The following is a 21,169-nucleotide window of genomic DNA, read 5'->3' as shown; positions in this document are numbered from 1 at the left end:
TATTAAGGTGACATAATATGTTAAATGACAAATTTACTATCTCGAGTTAGAGCAATGTTAAATTATAATAACTTAAAATATCGTAATTTTTCTTTCGTTCTGAATGTTATAAATTTTAATACAAAATTGACGAAAAATTTGTTAATCGTAAAATCGACGAAAAAAGAAAATATTTCAAATACGATATACAATGTTATTACTACTCACGTGACAAACACATATTTTATTTTAAATAATAAGTAATATATAGTTTAATATTGTTTTTTATTTATATTATGTTATTTTCTTTGCGAAGGAAGGTGCGATTCTTTTAATATTCTACGAAAAATACGTTCTCAATTATTTGCTGATATCGAAGTTTTCAGTGAAAACAATCGGAGATTGTTCGTATACAGAATGACTGTAATCAGGGAACAACATTTCGCAGCACGGAATTCGATTGTTTGTTTTTATTCGTTCTACGAGTATTTCCTTTCAACGTTGTCTCCTATTCTCGCAAAAAATTCTTTATTATATTTAATACCCGTTTGAAAACATCCCATTTTCCCTGTTATTTGCTCGCTTGATGTTAGGCCCGATCTTTTTCTTCTAAAAGCTGAACTACTTCTGAAAATGTACGTTTCTACGATGTATTCGTTGTAACCGATGATTTTTAAAACGAAAAAAATAACAATCTTCAAAAGAAAAGAAAAGAAAGGACAGACATCTATCAGAAATTATTTTCTATTCTATTCTATTGATTTTTCTCCTATTCCATAGTTCAGCATCGAATACAATCTCGTTTTAACGAGATTCAATTTCTTCAATTTTAAGCATGAAAATTGAAGAAAGTAGATTTATTCCAACTATTAGAAGATTTGTCTTACATAAATTGAATAAAATAGAAAAATTATTGAAATTATTAATCATTGGAAGAATCCATAAACAGTCCTTTCATGTTGTTGCTGAATAACTGAACTTTTAAATAATTATTAATATTTCAATGTGGTAGACAAAATGCATTATGCATATATTTAAATATTAACAAATTAAATATAGACAGACTAGATTAATACTAATTGGAAAAAATATGTTAACGTTTATAATATTATAAGATTTTTTTTTTTTTTTCATTCGTTAAATTTATTTTTCTTTCAAACAGATAAATTTTAATGCTACGATTACGAATTAAAACGAATTGAACGTACCGGTTTTTGCTAAACTAGAAGTTTTTCTTAGACACATGGTCGACTCGTTGCCACTAAATTCATTATTGTTGCCAATTTTTCTGGTTTTGCCTCCTGTAGACATGGGAACATCACTGTTTCTCCATTTTATTCTGAAATGAACAATATCTAATCCCTATACAGGAAAATCTATCTCAAATTAATAATTTAATAAAAAATCGTATTTATAATATATTTTAAAAATAAAAATAATCATAGATATAAATTATATTTTGTTTCAATTTTAAATAATCAACTTTTGAACTTTTATATTTATATATATTTTATATATTACATATACACACATCGAATATAGTTTTTTGGTTTTTTCTTCTCTTTGTAAATTACTAAAACCCTTTTTTCCCGGTGGCTTTGGGGAACTGGATTATTATACGGACGACTTTCTCGTAGAATGAATATTAACAATATTTCTATTAAAACAAAAAAATACCCCTATTACGAAATCGTAAAAAAATGCAGACTAAAAAGATCTCGTTTTTAATACTGTTATTTTAATATTATACTTTAAAATTATATAAATGCAAATGAATTTTTTACAATGGTACAATATCCGTTCGAAATATATCCCTTTGTGTTACATTAATGTAAACGATTTTTAAATATTATATAATAATATAATTTTAACGATAAAAAAATTATAAAACGTTTTTAAGAAACGAATAATAAAAAATAACAAAAATAAAAACCCACTAACACATTGTTGTACCGAGCGATAAAATATCTTTTTTATCGTTAATGGAAATAGTTAAAGCTCAAAAAAAAAGGAAAATCAAAGGTAATTATATTTTATAATTTAACCAAATCTTCATTCCATGTTCACGTAATATGGAAACGAATAATTCTATTGTGTCGAATCTAAAAATAAATAGTGAAATAACTCGACGATTATATAAATATTACAACAATTCAATATTTGTTATTTTTACTTTTCTCGTTAATTACATGCAAGAGAAATAATATGTTCAAAGAAAATTGTTCTTTTAATTTCGATTCATTAAATCGAGGGGGGGAGGGGGATGATATTGTAAAAAGAGTTTATCCGATAAAGCTAATTAAAAATGTTATTTAATATTACGTATACGTTATTTAATAGAGAGATATATTATTTAATAAATATATTTATATTTACATTATTATTATTATTATTATTACCTCCAGCAACGATGACAATGAAAGACGCCAAAAAATGCTTGGCGAAATTTGTTGTTCATGAAGCAATACGTTATTGGATTGCAGCAACTTGAAATATACGCTAACAATTGTATCAAACTGATTCCAGTACTCCCAACCATGGAGTAAACTAATTCCGGAGTGAAAAGGTACCAAGTATTGACTACGTGCAATGGTGCCCAGCAAACGAAAAATTCCAAAACTATGACAAATAGCATTCTGATAACCTGCAAACGAATTATACAAACATTTTCAAAAACATTTTTTCATTAAATCTTATTGCAAACTCGATACGAAATCGTATATGAATCATAAAAATCATGATCGAGTATATAAATATGGTTTTTTAACAAAAACATTAAATTTGTATACATTTGTTAAGATAAACAAAAAAAAGTAACTTTATCTAATTATAAATAATTATCCTTTTTAATGAAAAATTTTACAACAAAAAAAAAATAATAATAATAATCAAGATTTAATAATTTGTTAATTTGATTTTTACCTTTTTCTTCGACTCGATACTTTTGTTAATTTGATTAGTTCGTATAACGTGCTGTCTACCTAACGGGCAAGAAGAATTGGAATTTTTGGAATTCTCGTTCCTCGATTTGTTCGAATTTGTTCTATTCGATGAAAGACAATTTCTTTTGGTTCCAAGTTGAGAAACACTTTCTGTTTTTGATTCGGTTGATTCTTCACCGTGATTTAACATCATGGTATCCATTCTTGTTTGTCGCGGTACACGTACCTTGTTTATCAAATCAAAAGAACAATTATCAAAAAAATACAAAGGAAAGGAAAAGAAGAAAATATTTACGAACGTAACTTTTCGATCAACCAACAAAATGATAGAAATTATTTTGTCATAGTTGTGTGCAATATTTAATTTAAATAATTGTATATAATAAAATATTATATTCGACACAATTATAATACTAATAATGAATCATGCAAATTTATCAATACGTTTCATTCATAATAACAAAAATTATTCATCTTTCGATTTGTTGTTTAACAATTAGAAAAAAAAAGAAAAAAAATGATTTTTGTAATTGCATACTCACCCTCGTTGAATTACACGCCTTGACAACTATCGTAACATTAGATTCATGTTTCCTATTTTTCATAGTTGTACTATTCGCAGTAAATGACGATGTGGCTCTACTTTTCTTTACTGGAATTAATGTCTTATTTATATTTTTAGTATTATTTTACTGATTGAAATAACTTCAATATATTATATAACATTCATAATATTCATTGTTATCATTCATTGTTAATATTATTATTAAAAAAAAAAACCAACTCTGTAATTGAAATGATTTTATTTTAACGTAGGTAATGGTGATTAAAAAATGAAAGTTATCCTATCGCATTACGAAAAATAAATAATACAAAATAGAATTAACGAAGGCGTTGATAGATCGGATAATTTTCTCTAAACCGTAGGATAATAAATTAAGAAGTTTCCTTTAAAAATTTAATCAACGTTTAAAACTCCCCTTTTCGAACTCGTAAATTACTTAGAAACTAATAAATAGATAGCAGTCTGTAACGTATACAGTAACGGTAAACACAGCTTTTAAGCTTGCGAATTGAACAAGTTTGCCACAACGAACAACGAATAAATAAATATATAAATATGTTATATATAAATGTATAATTACCTACACACAAAATATACAATGTTAAATAATGAGAGATAATTTAGCCATCATCTCTCTTTATAATATTTGGTTAATTACCTTTTCAATTAATGATAATCCACCTATTCGCAATGAAATTTGATTAAAGCTCGTGAAATTAAAGTAAAAATGAGGGATCAAATTATTTGTTATGTATGTATGTGTGTGTGCGTGTGTATAATATAATAGTTTTATGATAAAATAGTCTAAAATATCACGATTAAACAAACGTAAGAAATATTTATAAAGTAATGAAATAATAATTATTTAATGATCTAATTTTTTGTTTATGATTAAATAATACGTACATACATTTGTTCTTCATTATTACTCACATTTGCGTTGACATTTGAAATTTTGCGTCATCTCTCTTTTAAGTCCTCGCCAAAGTTTAATTGCGATTAAAGAATATGCCATGGTCATAAGGATTAGAGGTAAAAGAAGTAACATTCCGTCTGAAAATAAATTGTACGCGCGTTCTGTTCCAATGCTTGCCCATACTTCTCTGCATTTTCTTCTTCCTGAAACGAGATAGAAAAAACAATGATTACGCATCGTTCGATTATTAAATTTAGTAAAATGTCATTTTTATTAAACAAATTTGTTCCGACAATTATTATTCTGAAGACAATTAAATATTTATTTATTTATTTATCGTGTTAACAATTGTTACAATATATGATATATAAATGATTGATGATTTATATGTTTTAATAATCCTTTTTTTTTATATATTTTTATATATTTTTATATAATTTTATATAAAAATTTTTATATATTTTTATATATTTTATGTAATTTTATATATACAAATTTTTATATACTTTATATATTTTTATATAATTTTATATATACAAATTTTTATATATTTTTATATATTTTTATGTAATTTTATGTAATTTTATATATAAAAATTTTAATATAATTTGATATATTTACCTCCGGTAATATTTTGAATTTGCGAAACAATAAGTATCGGTACGTTCCATATAAGACATAAAACCCAAACAAGGACGATCATTTTATAAGCATGAAATTGGGTTTGCCAACGACGTGACTTTAATGGTCGACAAATAGCAAAATATCGTTCTAAGGAAATAGCAACCAGTGTCCAAACCCCGACGGAAACTGAGACAACTGTAACATATTGTTAGAAAAAAAACTATTTTATAATAATATGCGTGTACTTAACGAAACTTCTGTATTAACATATTTTTGCTTGTTTGTTGATAATCATTATTTTCAGAGAAGTAAAGAAAAAAATAAATTAAAAAAAAAAAATAAAATAAAACAAAAAAGAGAGAGAACGAGAAGATATTTTTATTCAGCTCCGTTAATTAGAATAAAAACAAAATAAATTGTTATTTTTAAAAATTAATATTTTTATTATAGTTGAGTAAAGAAAAATCTAGAAAAAGTAATTAAATTTATAGTCTCATAATCAGACTCTTATCTTCGAATACGACGAACGCACTCACGATTCTCGACTATTTGTTTCTTTTCGTTCCAACTCGTTCACACTTTTGATATATATCCTATAACCTAATGAATTTTGCACACACACACACACACTTATCAAACGTTAGAAACTTTCATACTCCTCTTACAATCTCATTCCAACTAATGTATCAGCAGAATAATGTAGAAAAGAAATATATAAACAGAGCAGGTGCACTATGAAGAGAAGAAAAATAAACTTAAATAACGTTAGGAGAAACATTTCATGAAATAAGTTTACAAAAGAGATAGAAAATGCAAGAATAAAGGGAAACACCGCGAGGAAAAATATATAAGTCTATGTTATCATCGTTAGATAAAAGTTTTTGCCGTATTGACAGAGAGAAGGAAACATTTTTCTTAGTAAAATAAAAGGAGAATGAATAAAAGAAACGAAAATAAAAACAAACAAAATACTTTTGTCAAAGCAAACAGACAAATTGTTTGAATTCGTTTAATCGAACAATTATTATTATTATTATTCTTTCATTCTTTTTTCACTCGAGACAATCGAAATTAAACGACGTCAAAGCCGTAAGATTGTATTTGTCATTTATATAATATTTGTTCGAGCGTTAAATTGTTAAATAAGTATGTGTGTGTGTCTGTGTGTGTCATTAAAATTAAAACTTTTCTTTTGATTTCGTTATCATTTGATATACAATTATCAGACTCCTTTTATTTTCCCAAACTTCTTCTCAAAGGTGTTTATTATTAATAAATAAATAAAAAATATATTTATATATATTTTTTTTTAATGAATACAATAATGATTTCAATTTATTAAAATGAATCATTACGATTATACGATTTCGCATCGTGTTATATTAGTTGGCACAATTTGTTCATTTTTATTCATTTCTTGTAAATATAATTTCAACGATTTTTTTATTGAAAAATTAATTCGAAAGAATATTGATCCGATTACAATGGTTAATAAAATAAATTTCTTATTTTTGTTTCGTTAAATATGCATACGTATTCAACAAACATTAATCAAATTCGTCTTACCTTGGAAATATGATATCAATTTGCAGATTGTTAAGCCAAAGACAAAATTTTTTAACATTTGTCCCAATAAAGTAAATGGCATGCAGAATACGCCGAGCAACAAATCTGACACAGCCTGAAATGTAATTATTCCGATAATTATTTATCTTTAATAGTTATCATTTTCTTTATTAACAGTTTAATCTATAAAAATAATTCTTATATAATAATATTATTAATAATAATGAAATTTATTAAAATGAAAATAATAATTAAAAATAATTCTTATATAATAACAATGATAATAATAACAAAAATTTATTATTGAGTACGTTAAATGGAATTTGAAAATATCTGGACTATTAACGTCATTTGGATATTCCTTAGCGTAATTTAAAAGTTCGCAAACGTTTTACTAACGGTACGTAAGAAATTTCAAATTGTTGAGTGGACTCGTAGAAAATTTAACTCGTTAAATTATTTTTCAAACTTTACTTATGAATATCTTCCAAATGATTCCTAATTGTATTACGAAAATACATGTAAATTCATTTACAACTATTAATTCTTAAATTTCATTTTATTCAAAAAGTCTTGTTGGCGATCAAAATTCGTGGATAAATCATTCGTAAAATAACTCGGAACATTTTTAAGGGGGGAGGGAGGGGAAAGGGTTGTTAAGCAAAATTATATACGTGAATTCTTTTCTTTTTTTTATTGGAAAATTTTAAACATGAACATGGTTTTTTTTTTCATGGAAAAGAATTAACTAGAGAGACTTTTTAATAAAAGTACTTTTTTTCTTTCAAAAGATAAAAAAAATATAGAGGAATAAAATTTCTAAGTTTGGAGCTCATTTGCGCAGGACATAAAAAAATATGATACGAACTATTCGAAAGTGTTCTTTTTTTTTGTTTCTTTACCTTTTAATTCAAAAAGGAGATCTTTGAAGTAATTTTTGGGTTATATATCATTAACGTTATTTTAGATGAATTTTTACTCTATCGTTAGATGAAATTTGAAAGGGGACGGGGGGGATAAAAATTTCTATTAAAAAAAAAAAACTTTCTTTTTAACAACTACATTATCGAGATTTTCAATCTCTCGGAACCTTTTACTTCTTTTACTTTACAAAATTACATTTCTAAGTAAAAAAAAAAATATATGAAAGTATACTTCTTTCGATAAGATTTTCGATTTCGATTTCTAATCGTTTTTAAGATTTTCCTCGTTGAATTTCATTCTAATTTAAATCAGAAGTAAAACTTTCATTCCATTTTCAGCATCCTTGTTACATCTAAAGTATTCTCAAGACGATCCAAAAGAAATTCTTATACAAAATTTGCTTTGAACAAAATTTTGTTTCTTTTTATTAAAGGATTGACTAGAAATAAATAAATAAATAAAATACGTTTCTAATATTTATAAAGGTTTCTCACAAATTTGAAGTTAATATTACACGAGTTGTAATGGTATTTAACAATGGTATCTTAAATTTCTCATTTCATCGTATCCAATTGAAGATATAAATAATATTATGAACATTTTGAAATGATTGATCTTAAAGAATTCAAAAATATATAGCAATTTAAAAGATTGATCTACTTTAATATGCTTCTTCAGTATGCGAAAAAGAACTTTCTCGTCAGTTCGTTTATTCTTACTCGAATGTAATACTTTCATAGTTGTTCTTTTTTCTTGTTCTCAAGTTGTCCGATGCATACAATTATTCGCTTATTTGAATACGTCCTTTCGAACAGTATAATATCCATTTGATCGTTTTAAATGAAGAAAAAGAAAACTTTCGTTCAGAATTTCTCGTCAATAATTGGCTGACTTCGACAATTTCTTTCCATTTGTTTTTTTTTTCCTACCCCCTTTTTTTCTCTATCTCTCTCTCTTTCACGCACACACACACACTTTCTCGTAAATAAAACAAGCTATAGCAAAAGTTCATTCGAAGAAAGAAAAGGTTTGCGTTAGAAAGATTTCCCAAAGAGACCCTTCAGATAACTGTAAACAAGAAAATCCTGCTGGGAACAATCCGATCTTTCGGAATCTAATATTCTGAACAAATTTATGAGAGGAAATAAAAGATAGAAAAGATTTATATGTTAGAAAAGATATATAGATATGAGAAATAAAATGGACGGTTACGTAATTTATGTCAGTTATACGTGTTTTTCTTTCTTATCTTTATTACAATTCAATTTAATTAATTAATAATTAATAATAAATAAATAGTACGATATGTATTATATATATAAGATATAGCAAATCTTGTTATTTTTAAAATTACATCAGTTTAAAATAAAAATATTTTTTTCAAATAGAAGATATAAAAAGAAGATACGACAAATCTGTATTTTAATATGTATATATACATACATACATACATATATATATCAATTTTTTATTATCCGAAGAAAGTTGAGATGACAAGCATAGAAAATAATCTGGTTCTTTTCGTAAGAAAATAAAAATAAAGATCGTAAAAGTATTCTTATTTTCTTTTATTTTTTTTTCTTATGGAATCCGAGCTCCGTAGTAAAAAAAAAATAAAAATGACGTATTTCGAGAAAATAGAGGTGACAATTCAGAATTTTATGAGTGTTAGACATAGCTCACGTAAGCCACCCTAGACCGAGGACCAAAAGTATTATCCCGACAATATACTATTCGGACGAAATACTTGTCCCAGCTGACGTTATTTTTAAACTTTTTTTTCCCCTGTCCTTTCAATATTTTCTATTCGGTCTCCGAGTCACGCTTTATTTTAAAAGAAATGAACTTTCGGGTTTATCAAAAGACAAAGAAAATACACATGCATATTACGTTTTCACTCCAATTTAAAGAGGATCCTTTCTAATTTTGTATAAAAATTGTGAAGTAACCAAAATTATTATCCCCTAGAAGTGTATTCTACGTGTTTAATTATGTTATTATTTACAAAATTCAAATGTTATTATCCGACTCATATTTGTTTCCAAGTTGCAACGTCCATAACAAAATGTCTCATATGCATATTTTTATAATCCATGAGATTTTGTAATAAACATTGAAAATTAACGTTATTTACTTTTCAATAACTTCTGCTTCCCGAATTCGTATTCTTTCTATATATCTTCTTTAATAAAACTAATCCCATAATAATATAGTCAGAAAACCCTTTGAGGACAACTAATCAAATTTATCACCGACATGTTGTTTTATTTTACACGCAGTTAAGCAATTCAGTTATGAGATCATATTCGATAAATTCCAAAGGTGGATAAAAAGACAAAAAAGTATTTGGGGAATGTAATTATATGAAACGAAAGTTCTTTTTTTTTCTCTTTCACCACCACCATTACTATGTAGAAATAAAAAACAAAAAAAAAAAAAGGGAGATGAAAAATAGGAAATACCGGCTACTTTATTACTTTGCACCCACGGAATAATACTTGTGAGAAAGATCGACTAAGATTAACTAACGTAAAATTGTCTCATGTTTCGCGTACAGAGCACGTCTTTGCAATTTATTACGTGACTGTCTTCGGTCTACCGGGAAAAAATATTGACGTCAACTTGACAAGCACTTTTACCAATTGAAGATGTCTCATTTTCACTATCCTTTTACTTCTCTTTTACCCCATGTTGTCTCATTTCATCACTTTGTACTTTACATTTTTTTTTTATTTTCTTTTTAAATCTTTCAATAATAAACATGAATCGAAATTCGTAAGGTAGAAAATGTTTCCACGAATTACGTGAATTTAAAAGTATCCTAAACTTTCTTCGAACAAAAATTTATATCAACGTTTAATATAAAATATGAAAATAAATGATATAAAAGATATGAAATGCTTTTTTTTTTCTTTATTATTTTTCGAAGTTTCTCTTCGTATTTTTTTTAACGTAATCTTCACCCTTGTTACAATATATTTATGCCATAATTTAATTAAATATCAATCGTTTGCAACTGTATGACATTAAATTGGCAGAAAATATTCTGAACATAAAAGGTTAATCAAAATATCTATTGCAATCGAAAGTTCGAAATTCATATATGAAATAGTGAAATTTAGCGTGTATACATGCAACATAGACGTAATTTAAAAGTTATTACCGATCCGATCGATAAATCAATAAAGAGAATACAATTTCAATTGTTCAGGTAATAGCGAAAATATAATTTTATTTATTTTCAATACATTGAACTTTTATAATTGCATTGATATATCAAATAACAACGTATAATCAAAGTAATGTGTAATCGATCGGATTAATCTATTTTAACTGAAAATAATAATAACAAATCTCTATAAAATTAACAAATATATATAAATTGATTCTAATCCCCCCCCTCCAAAACATATAAACGATTTCAAAAAACATTCTAAACGAGAACAAAATTTTTTCTTATCATTTTAGATTAATGATCGACGTTTTGAGTTGATTTTTTTATTAATTACTTACGTTGACAAATAACAATGTTAATGTTTAAACAATTTAAATATTTAAAATCGTAAAAATAAAATAAAATAAGTAGCATAGACAAAATTTCTGATCAAACACATTGATTAAACAAAAAAATTCTTAATTACAAACATTAATTAACACACTGATGAGAAAAAAGAAAAGATTAACATCTTACTTACCAAATTTAATAGATAAACGTTGGTCACCGTTCTCATTCGTTTGTTTCGTGCCAAAGTAATCAGCACTAAACAATTTCCAACGATTGATAGAAAAAAAATAATACCGTATAATGGTACGATTAAATATTCGAGCAAATTTTTTTGGCTCGATTGTACGATTGTCGTAGGCGTTTCATTAAAATTATTCGAAATCAAATTTGTATATCCAGATAAATAAGGAATTACCGATGCTTTATATTCGTTATCTTCCCATGACAAATAATCACCGATGGATGAAACATTTTTCTTCTCCATGAGTGACATTTTTCGTTCTAATTATTATTGAACCTTTTTTTTTTTTTTTTATTAAATTTATTCGTATTCGTTAATATTGATTTTTTCCATTTCCGTTATGCGAATAAATTATTTGAAGAAAATCGTTCTATTAACAATATTTCACGTATATAATTAAATATTTTCGTTTCACCATAAAACTTTTTCTTCTTCTTCTTCTTCTTTTTCCGTATTTCATCTTATTCTTATTTTCTTTTATACTTATTCACATTTATTTTTTCATGTTATTTTCTCTCTCTCTCTCTCTCTCTTTAACATTTTATTCTAATTTCCTATATATTATATCATTACTCAACATTGTTCATGATTTTATTATAACAAATGTGGATAACGAATCATGCATGGTATCGTGCACAGAACGTTTTCATTTTTTTTCTCAATCGAAAATCCAAGAGATAACGAAAATGATATCTCGTATCAAAGGAACGTACGTAATAACCTTGTTGTTATTATTATTATTATTATTGTTTGTTTAATTGCTTTAAATTGGCTTAATGTAAATTAAGCTTCGTGATCGTTGTTTGTTGGAGAAAATTATTGTTCCCATTCGAATCGTATATTACTTCCGTTCGTTCTCAACGTTTAAATTGAAATTTCGTGAGGACGAGATACAACGAATAAATCAAATCTAAATTCTTTTTTTTTTTTTTTATTACCTTTGTTTTTTTTTCTACGACACTTTACTTGACACTTTTTCTTTTCTCGAAGTTTTATCGTTTAAAGTAAGATTCAAAAGTAAATCTGAAAAAAGTTGCAAAGTAAATATAGAAATAAATTATGAAGTTTGCGATAGTGGGTGTAAATAAATGATGTTGTAAAAATAATTATTATTAATTATACGATTTTAAAGTTACAATGATTATCATCGTATGGGTTATATCATTATCATTAATATTTGTCATTAATAATTGTAAACAGTTGTTACGTAAAGAAGATATACAGGGTAGTACGAAAACATGGGGTTCAATATTTGAAAAGTTTGTAATATTTTTTTGTCAAGTAAAAATAAAACAATATTAAATTAACATTGATATCCTGATATCAATTATTTCGACGTAAATAATCTTTTATTATTTATGATTACACATACGATATCGTAAACGAGTATTTATTGACAAAATATTGAATTTTTAATTGGAAATTTATTCTCCGACAATAATTTTCACCCTTTTAAATCTACTTTTAACGTATCATGATTTTACAAATACCCACGATAGAAATAACATTTTTTTATGACTCGATTTATCGAAAAGTTAATTATCATTATCGTGCTTTTTGAATGTAACTTTTAAAGAATAATTTTTTATCTTAAACGAGAGTAACTTTCTTAATCAACAAAATGTTGACATTTAACGTCTTTTAAAATAAGTTTATTTTAATCTGATCACGTTTCAACTTTTCACTAGTGTGTGTGTATGAGTGTGTGTGTGTGAGTATGGAATAAAGAAAGTTATAGTATTGTTCCCTTTTTATAAAACGTCTCGAAGTTCTTTTAAACGAAACTAGGTTGCGAGAAAGAAAGTAAATAGAAAAAAAAAAAAAAAAGAAAAAGAAAAAGAGGAAAAAATAAAAAATTAATTTCACTCGACCGAAAAGTGCAGAGCTCAATTTCCTCGTGTTTTTTATTTTTGGCTATAAAATTTTAATGATCGTTGATATCCTTTCGGATATAAGTCGTTAATAAAATGTTTTTTTTTTACTTTACCAAGGGATATGTTTTGTTTTCCTATAGTTTTATTTCAAACAATCGGCATCTATTGTTGCCGGAACAAAATCAATGTTTCTATTATTTTTCAATCGGAAAAGTTTGAGGAATATAACATTTAATCAACACCGGAAATCCCCGTCGGAATTCCATTATGAATATTTTTTCATTGCCCACGTGTAATAAATAATTTTCAACAATATTTGTTTGCTTTTTAGTTTCTCTTAAAGTAATTTCATTCTGGATAAAAAAAAGAAAAAAATATTTTATACGTCGGATACCGTGAAACATTTAATAAACTTTGCAAGTCTGAGCTTTTATCATCGTTCGACAAATATTTCATACTGTTGACAAAAATTTTACTCATAAAATTTAGCCGTTCAATTAAAAAAAATATATGCCCTTTCCAATGATAAATATATAAAATGTCAAAGGTTGAAACATTCAATATATTCTATATTTTAATATATTCTCTTTGTACCTTTTATTCTACCATTTGACTCTTTGTCACAGCACTCGGATTACTTTATAAGTTGTAGGTAAAAAAAAAAACAGAAAGAAACAAAAAAGAAATTCGAGTTATCGTTATAACCAAATGATCAAAAGGGGCAACTTTTTGTTTGAAAAAAAAAAACAAACATTAAAAAACGTAGAAAGAAAAATGAAAGTAAATATTTATTTTTTTTTTTTAATATAAAAAACTATCCTGAATATTCAACTGAACATCTGATAAATGCAGCTTACACGTATTCCTATTTAAATATTAACGATTTCGATATAAAAATTCCAATACGAATATTCACGATAAATATATTAATAATTAAATAATAAATAATAAATATAATTTAAATAATAATTAAATATTAAAAGAAAAAGAAAAACAAAAAGAAAAAGAAAAAAAAACAAAGAAATATATTAGCCAATAAAATGAAAAAGAATTATTTTATACAAAGAAAAAATGAAAATTTAATATCTTTAATAATAATAATAATAATATATATATCGTCGTACACGAAGAAATTGTGAATACGTGGATGAGAACGCTATTGAGAAAAATATTGAAAAAAATAATAAAAAATGATGACATTTAAGTTTATATACCGTTTCTAATATCGTTTTACGTGTCACTTGGAAACAAGTAGAGTAGCTCAACGTATTTTCATACAGTTGAGAAACACACATAAACTAAGGAAACTACGATGCGCGCACGACGAACTCTGGCCGCTGACTGAGAGTTAAACTCATGTTTTAACTGGTCCGAACCTTTACTATGTTCTCTCTCTCTTTCTCTCTTCTCTCTCTCTCTTCTCTTTCTCTTCTCTCTCTTCCTCTTTCTCTCTTTCTAAATCTCTTTCTTTCTTCTCCTTTATTTTTTGTTTTTCATTAACACACGAATTGTTTTCTTGTTTCTAAATCCACTCGTTCGTTATTTTCTTTAACGTTAAATTACTTCAACCTAACTCGAGATACGCAACGTAAACCCTTTACCAAAATAGTTTTCTATCACTTACAAATAGTATTTTCTATTTACAAAATAAACGGACTTCTGGTTTAGGAAAACCTGGCAGATCCAATTTTCCGAAATAAAAATATTTTCATACGTGTGTGTGTTTTATCTTTCAATTAAATACGATCAGATGAAGAGTTAGGATAAATGAATTCTTTGATTTTGTATGATTATAGGATGATACTAGTTGAATTAAAAAAAAAAAAAGAATTAAAGGTAACGTGTAATATAAAATAGAAAAGAAAAATAACGTAAAGAAATGAAAAATAATATCGATAATAATCAAGAAAGAGATAAATGTTTATACTCGAGTTATTTATTATACTCCTACTATGCTACTTGTGCTCGTTTAAAACTGAATTATGTTATATCCACGATAGATGTTGCTTAGAAAATGAAATTAAGGTTTATGATAGATCGCGTAGAATAAAAGTAATTCTACATTCGTGACTTTAAAGTATTATGAGATGAAGGAATGAATAAACTTGACCAAATATATTTTTCTTTTATATCGACAAACAAAAATAAGTATAAAAAAATATTGCAAAAAGAAAAGAATATAACTGTAAGATGTCCCGTTATATTAAAACAAGTATTTGAAAATGTATTTCTACGTTGAAAATTAACGTGACATTAATTAAACTCTTATAAAAGTACTTTAAGCGTTTGCTTTAGATAATGAACGCTCAAGATTAACTATTTTTCTAGCTGTCATTGCCACTGTACCACATGAATCTCTGTAATTGAAAAATCTATTAGAAAAGAAAAATAAGAAAAAAGAAGTTATTTATTCAAAAAAAAAAAAGAAAAAGAAGAAAAAACGTATATGAAATCTATTTGGAAAAAAATGCAATTTTGAATACGAGAATACGGGTCGCCTTTAGGCTAGTTTCGTCAATATGCTGATCAATAAATATTATGTGTACAATTCGTATTTAAATAATACAAAATCTGGTACGGTTCTCATAGCTATTTTTCAACAACCAACAACGAAGTCGTAATTCTTTTTAAACCCTTTTCCTAATCCTTTTTTGATGTTTTTAATACCCTAAAAATGATGTATCTTGTGTCCTAACCTAAATTTAACCCTAATACATATATCACTGTATAAAATTATTACGTATCAGGTTCAGGAATATCCAGAATAATCTTTTACATATTTGGTAATATCTCATTAATAATTAGCATCAAGACAAACAATGTTTAATACTTTTCTAATTGGAAATTAATGTTGTTTCTAACCTGCAATAATAAAATAGGGAAAAGAAAAAAAAATACAAATTATGACTCTTCTTGATATCATGTATAACCTTTTTAAAAAATAATATTTTATTTAATATCCATAATTTTATACCTTCAACCTTAATTTTCATCAACTCGATTCATAACCTTAATTTTTTTTATTCAAATGTCACGATTGTATAAATAAAAAAAAAATAAAAATAAAAAAGTAAAAATTAATTCTATGATATATTTTCTAATATATTAAAATTATAATATAAAATAAATCACATAAAATAGATTAATATTTAATCTTTTAACCTTCTATTATATTATTTCATGATCGTAATTGCCAGAAAACATATTTGTACATAATATTATGAAATGAGCTGCTAACCAGAGAAAACATATAAAAAAAAAAAAACAAACAAAAAGATATAATAAAACAATGAAAATCGATAAAACGATGTTTAATTATTGTTAAAGATCCGTCAACGGGAAATTGGTTGAAAAAGGTTTGGCCATCTTGTTTGAGGAAGCATATACATATATATAGCTAGATTTTATGCAACTAATAAATACTAGACGTGGGGAAATAAGTTTGTTGGAGTGAAAATAAAAGCAATTATAAAAAGGAAGGAAGATAAAACAAAAAAGGAAAGGAAATAAACAAGGAAGAAAGAAAGAAAGGAAGTACATCGTTCCTTTCTTCTTCTTTCCGTCTTCTTTCTCATTAATTTTCCTTTTAATAGGGAATGAACGATATCCGTCGTCATCTTGATAATCGATTAAAAAAAGAAAATCAACTTGATAATGTCTTCTTGTCAATCGATGATGATCGAACCAGTCAAGAAAATCTAAATAAATTCAAGTATTTCTTCTCCCCGAAGATTTCGAAGAAGAGAATAAGATTGAAAATATAAATTACGTATCGTTTAATCAAGGTAATTGATAATTATTCAGAAATTAGTAAAGATATTATAAAAGATATACGTGTTTTTGTTCGTTTTGTTATTTTTTTCTTTATTCTCATCTTGAGTAAATAGCATTTCAATTAAAATACATTTTTATAATCGTTTTCCTTTACTCTGACTTAATTCCTGTATTTTACGTTATTAATATTTGTTTAATGTAATCCTCATAGTTTATTTACTGACTTGTTCATCAAACTGAACATTTTGGAATAAATCATTAATTCGGTATAACATATTTCAAAAGTTCATATGTTCATATATTTACTTAACGGTAAATAACATTTATAGAAAGTATTTCCAGGCAATCATCGATCACTAAGCAAAGCGAAATATTTCAAGAAGATAAAAACGAGAAAATATTTTGTAAATTCGACAAAAAAGTTCCAATAGCTGTTACGTTAAAAACACTTTGCGAAATAAAATTAAAAATATAATATTAACATGCAATCGTCACAAATTAGTGAGGTATGTCACACAAACTTTAATACTAATTTTTATTACACTCATACTCTCGTTTCGTTCTTTAATTAATTTAAAAACGTCAAAAAGTTTGTCATATATAAAATATCATATATAAAAGTCTATCTACATATGTATATGTGTTTTTATATTTATACAAGGACATTTTTTTGTTATATATATAACTAATTAACGATTTATGGTAATCTTTACACGACTAATATTGCTTATTGCATTTTTCATTTCCCTAAATGGGTAGAAAAAAAAAAGTAAGAAATGATTTCAAACGAAGTAGATAATGTAAATGAAAACGTAGATAAAAATAAAATATCCTTATTAGGTTACAACCGACGAAATCAATTATGGCAAAGACGATGGTACAACTCGCATGAAGGAAGTAATTAATGAGACTCCGCCAATAGGAACGCGTCAATTTTCTGGTGAGTTAATTATTAATCTAAGCTAAATTAAAATATTACTTAAAGATGTATTTTCTAATTTAATACGAATATTGATTTTATATTTTGTCAAAATAATCTGGATCTCGTATATTAATTTGTTTAAATAGTAATTAAGTTTTTTTCACTTCTCATAAGAGATAATTATTTCATATTTAAAATAAATGATAATTATAATAGTAAAAAAAATATATATATATATTTCCTTGATAAGTGAGTTAATAATAAAATAGAAAAGTTGTTAAAATTCATTTTACTTATGCATGAAGACTAATCTAATATAATAATTTCAAAAGTAATTATTATCTAAATTGGTAATATTAAAATTAATTAATGATGACATTATACGTAATCTTAGCGAACGTGAACGATGATGAAGTTATCAGAAAATCATCGGAAAACGATACCGTAAAAGCAGATACAAGGAGGCTTAAAACCGTGACACTTGATAGAGTCGGCAGAATATTTAAATCCCAAGGGCAAACATGCGAAGTGGATAAAACTGATATGAGCTTAGACAACAGAACGGTTAGCAATTTCATATCGTTTTATTTTATTTTTATCTCCATTATCAATGATTTAATATTGAAATAAAATATAATTTAATTGAATCTTGAATTTTGTATTAAATTCTCTTTTTAACGATAGAATACAACAAAACCGAATGATAATTGTGAGAATGAATCTTCGAGAAAAGACAAAACTAATTCCTTGGGAAGAATGTTAAAGCTTGTAGATAAAGACGGCGCACCAAAGAAGCTCTTTCCTCATTCACGTGCAGGATCATTAAGTAGGATTTTTCGTAAGCATTCAACTAATGAGACTAACGAAACCATTGACGAGACAAAGAAAGAAACTCCTGGAATTTTTTCAAGAATGTTCAATCATCTTAGAGGTATTAATTGGTATTGCTAGATATTTTTACAAATTTTCTAGAAAAAATAAACAAACAAATAGAATAAATGGATAATGAAATGTGATATATAAATAATCAATATAAATATACATATTGAATATATATTTTTTAGATTTACTCATTCATACACACACATATATATTTAAATAATAGGACTTACACACAAAAAGAGAATTAAGTTGATAGTTGATTTTTTTTTTGAAATTTTATACAGTTGTAGGATCATACACTGTACCAGCAGGAAAAGATCCAATACACTTAATCGTATAAATAAATAATAAAATATATTTCATTTGTTAAACAGGTCGTTCGGCAAGTAGCAGAAATAAGGGTAATTCTAGTAATTCGCGTGAAACAATGGAGAAAGGAAAGTTACCACCAACGTTACCTTCGAAATTTTCAAGACCACCATTGCCGGTATCTTTGCCATCATCATCATCGTCATCATCGACGACTGAAAAGCAACAAGCAACGAGATTATCCCGAAGGACGTCTAATCTAGCATAAAAATGCTTTTAAATTTCTCGTTGACCGATGAATACAAATTAATAACCTGTCATCTTGAAAATTAACTAACGAACGAACGAACGAACGGATAAAAACAGTTTAAAAAATAAAACAAACAAAAATAAGAAAGAAATTACTTAGTGCACAAAATATCAACTCAACGTGCGATAATTATTTCTTTCTTTGCAGAAAAAAAAATCAACTATAATGAGTAACGATGGAAGATATTTTTGTTAAAAAATAAATTCTAAATAGTTAGCGTGTAATAAATTTATTTGTGAATTTAAAGCAAAAATAATAAAAAAAAAGAAAAGAGAAAAAAAAGGAAAAAACCCCGGTTGCGCAAAATAAATGTTGGAAGATAAAAAAAGTACGCATTACGTTTATCTGAATCGGCATCGGTGGTTTTTATTTCATAAACGTGCATTTTATCGTAACACATTTGTTTCTGTATTTTTTTTTCTGTTTTGCTCTTTATCGTATTTATTCTTCGCGTAATTGCATTGATTTTGGAAAACATACGTTAAACAGCAAATGAGCTACAATTTGCGCGAACTTTTTTTTTTCATATAAAAATCATTTTCATTTAATAATCACAGCATAGCATATCTTCATAATAATAATAATAGTAATAATAATAAAACTGATGAGAAGATTTTTTAATATCCGTCGGGATAGATAAAGTGAGTGCAAAAACTAATGGAAAAAATTTTAGTTAAAAAAAGGATTAGTGTAGGAATATACACGGGGAATATACGAAAAAGGAGACAAATAATCGATGACATGAAATAAACAAAGGTATTCATCTTTTTCTATTTTATTCGCAGATTCATTTGTCGTTTTACATTTTATTATTGCTGTTCTCGCAGCTGCCTCGATAAAAAAATTTCTTTATATACAAAAAAACTTAGACATCCATATATTTACTTTTTATTTCATTTTTTTTTTCTTTTATACGGATGTTCCTGTGTTTACATATACATATACATATACATATACATACATATATGTATGCATAAGTGTGTGATCCTTAACATCAAGCAATTATAATTAATATTTACAACGTCATGATAAATTTAAAAAAAAAAAAAACATACCATGAATCATCTCGATATCATTTTATTATCATCCCTATAATTATATTACTATAATAATAATTATTATTATTATAATATTATTATTATCATTATTATTAATATTATTATTATTATTATTATTATTATTATTGTTATTATTATTATTATTATCTATCACCTTGTTGTCTTTCGCCTATGTAAACTTTATCTCTTCGTTATCGATGAAAGATTTATATTTGATTTCTTTCTCTTCATTTGTTTTTTTTTTGACAATTTCGTTTTCAATCCCTTCAATTCTTTGTTTACTTTTTCTTCTTCTCTCTCTCTCTCTCTCTTTTTATATATATATAATTCTTTCTCCGCGAACCACAAATCGTGATTTATCACAGAATAAACATAAAATTATAAATGGTAATACTCATGGGCTAATAATGTCGCGTATTTAATTCTTCATGTAGAACTACGAATGTTTTTATTGACGCCTAAAGAACAATTTTTCTCCTTCTTCTTCTTCTCCTTCTTCTCCTTTTTCTCATTCTCTTCTATTTTTTTTTTCTTTTTCTATTATTTTTTCCCCTCATTTTCCTAATGTATAAATCCTACATTATCCTTTCTCGTTCGCGTATTCTGATATGGTCATCGAAATCTGTAAAAATTTGAAACGTCTAATACAGACATATAAATACTTCCCCTTTTTCGAATATGTCTCGTTTACTTAATTACTCTTACGAAGATATAGCTTTCTAAGAATATATTTCGACAATGATACGAACACTGGCAGATTAAAAAAAAAAGAATCATG

At 25.7% G+C, this 21,169-nt stretch overlaps 1 protein-coding gene and 1 long non-coding RNA gene across 5 annotated transcripts; both read right to left on the bottom strand.

Annotated features, from left to right (window-relative positions):
• Nucleotides 1-286: 286 nt before the first annotated feature.
• On the bottom strand, nt 287-11,560 carry LOC122516223 (gastrin/cholecystokinin type B receptor-like). 4 transcript variants are annotated; one of them, XR_006303511.1, is made up of 9 exons: nt 11,212-11,560; nt 6,593-6,707; nt 5,024-5,221; nt 4,420-4,605; nt 3,464-3,573; nt 2,902-3,147; nt 2,379-2,623; nt 1,188-1,280; nt 287-606 (listed from the first exon to the last, which is right to left on the bottom strand). XR_006303511.1 is itself a non-coding variant. In XM_043633859.1 (9 exons), the coding sequence occupies exons 1-9, from the start codon at nt 11,512-11,514 to the stop codon at nt 569-571; spliced, it is 1,572 nt and encodes a 523-aa protein (XP_043489794.1). In that variant the 5' UTR covers nt 11,515-11,560; the 3' UTR covers nt 287-568. The 4 variants fall into 4 exon arrangements, 3 of the variants coding, with proteins under 3 accessions (XP_043489794.1, XP_043489796.1, XP_043489795.1); XM_043633859.1 differs by having other exon boundaries at nt 1,188-1,318; XM_043633861.1 differs by lacking the exon at nt 287-606 and having other exon boundaries at nt 1,202-1,334.
• Nucleotides 11,561-11,920: 360 nt separating this feature from the next.
• Nucleotides 11,921-14,475, bottom strand: LOC122516422. The gene is made up of 2 exons (XR_006303564.1): nt 14,351-14,475; nt 11,921-12,285 (listed from the first exon to the last, which is right to left on the bottom strand). It is a non-coding gene; the product is annotated as an uncharacterized LOC122516422 (long non-coding RNA).
• Nucleotides 14,476-21,169: the final 6,694 nt, after the last annotated feature.

This window comes from Polistes fuscatus, unplaced genomic scaffold, assembly GCF_010416935.1.
Source record: "Polistes fuscatus isolate 324 unplaced genomic scaffold, CU_Pfus_HIC Scaffold2, whole genome shotgun sequence".
In the NCBI taxonomy this organism is placed as follows: domain Eukaryota; kingdom Metazoa; phylum Arthropoda; class Insecta; order Hymenoptera; family Vespidae; genus Polistes; species Polistes fuscatus.
Note: the sequence above shows the minus strand (reverse complement) of the source record. Positions and strands in the feature narration are given on the sequence as shown.

Coding starts and splice junctions, on each gene's coding strand:
- LOC122516223 (XM_043633859.1), bottom strand. CDS start 11,514: ATGTCACTCATGGAGAAGAAAAATGTTTCATCCATCGGTGATTATTTG. Junction 3,148..3,463: donor AGGCGTGTAATTCAACGAGG/GTGAGTATGCAA, acceptor TTGATAAACAAG/GTACGTGTACCGCGACAAAC. Junction 1,319..2,378: donor CATTGTCATCGTTGCTGGAG/GTAATAATAATA, acceptor TGTTCATTTCAG/AATAAAATGGAGAAACAGTG.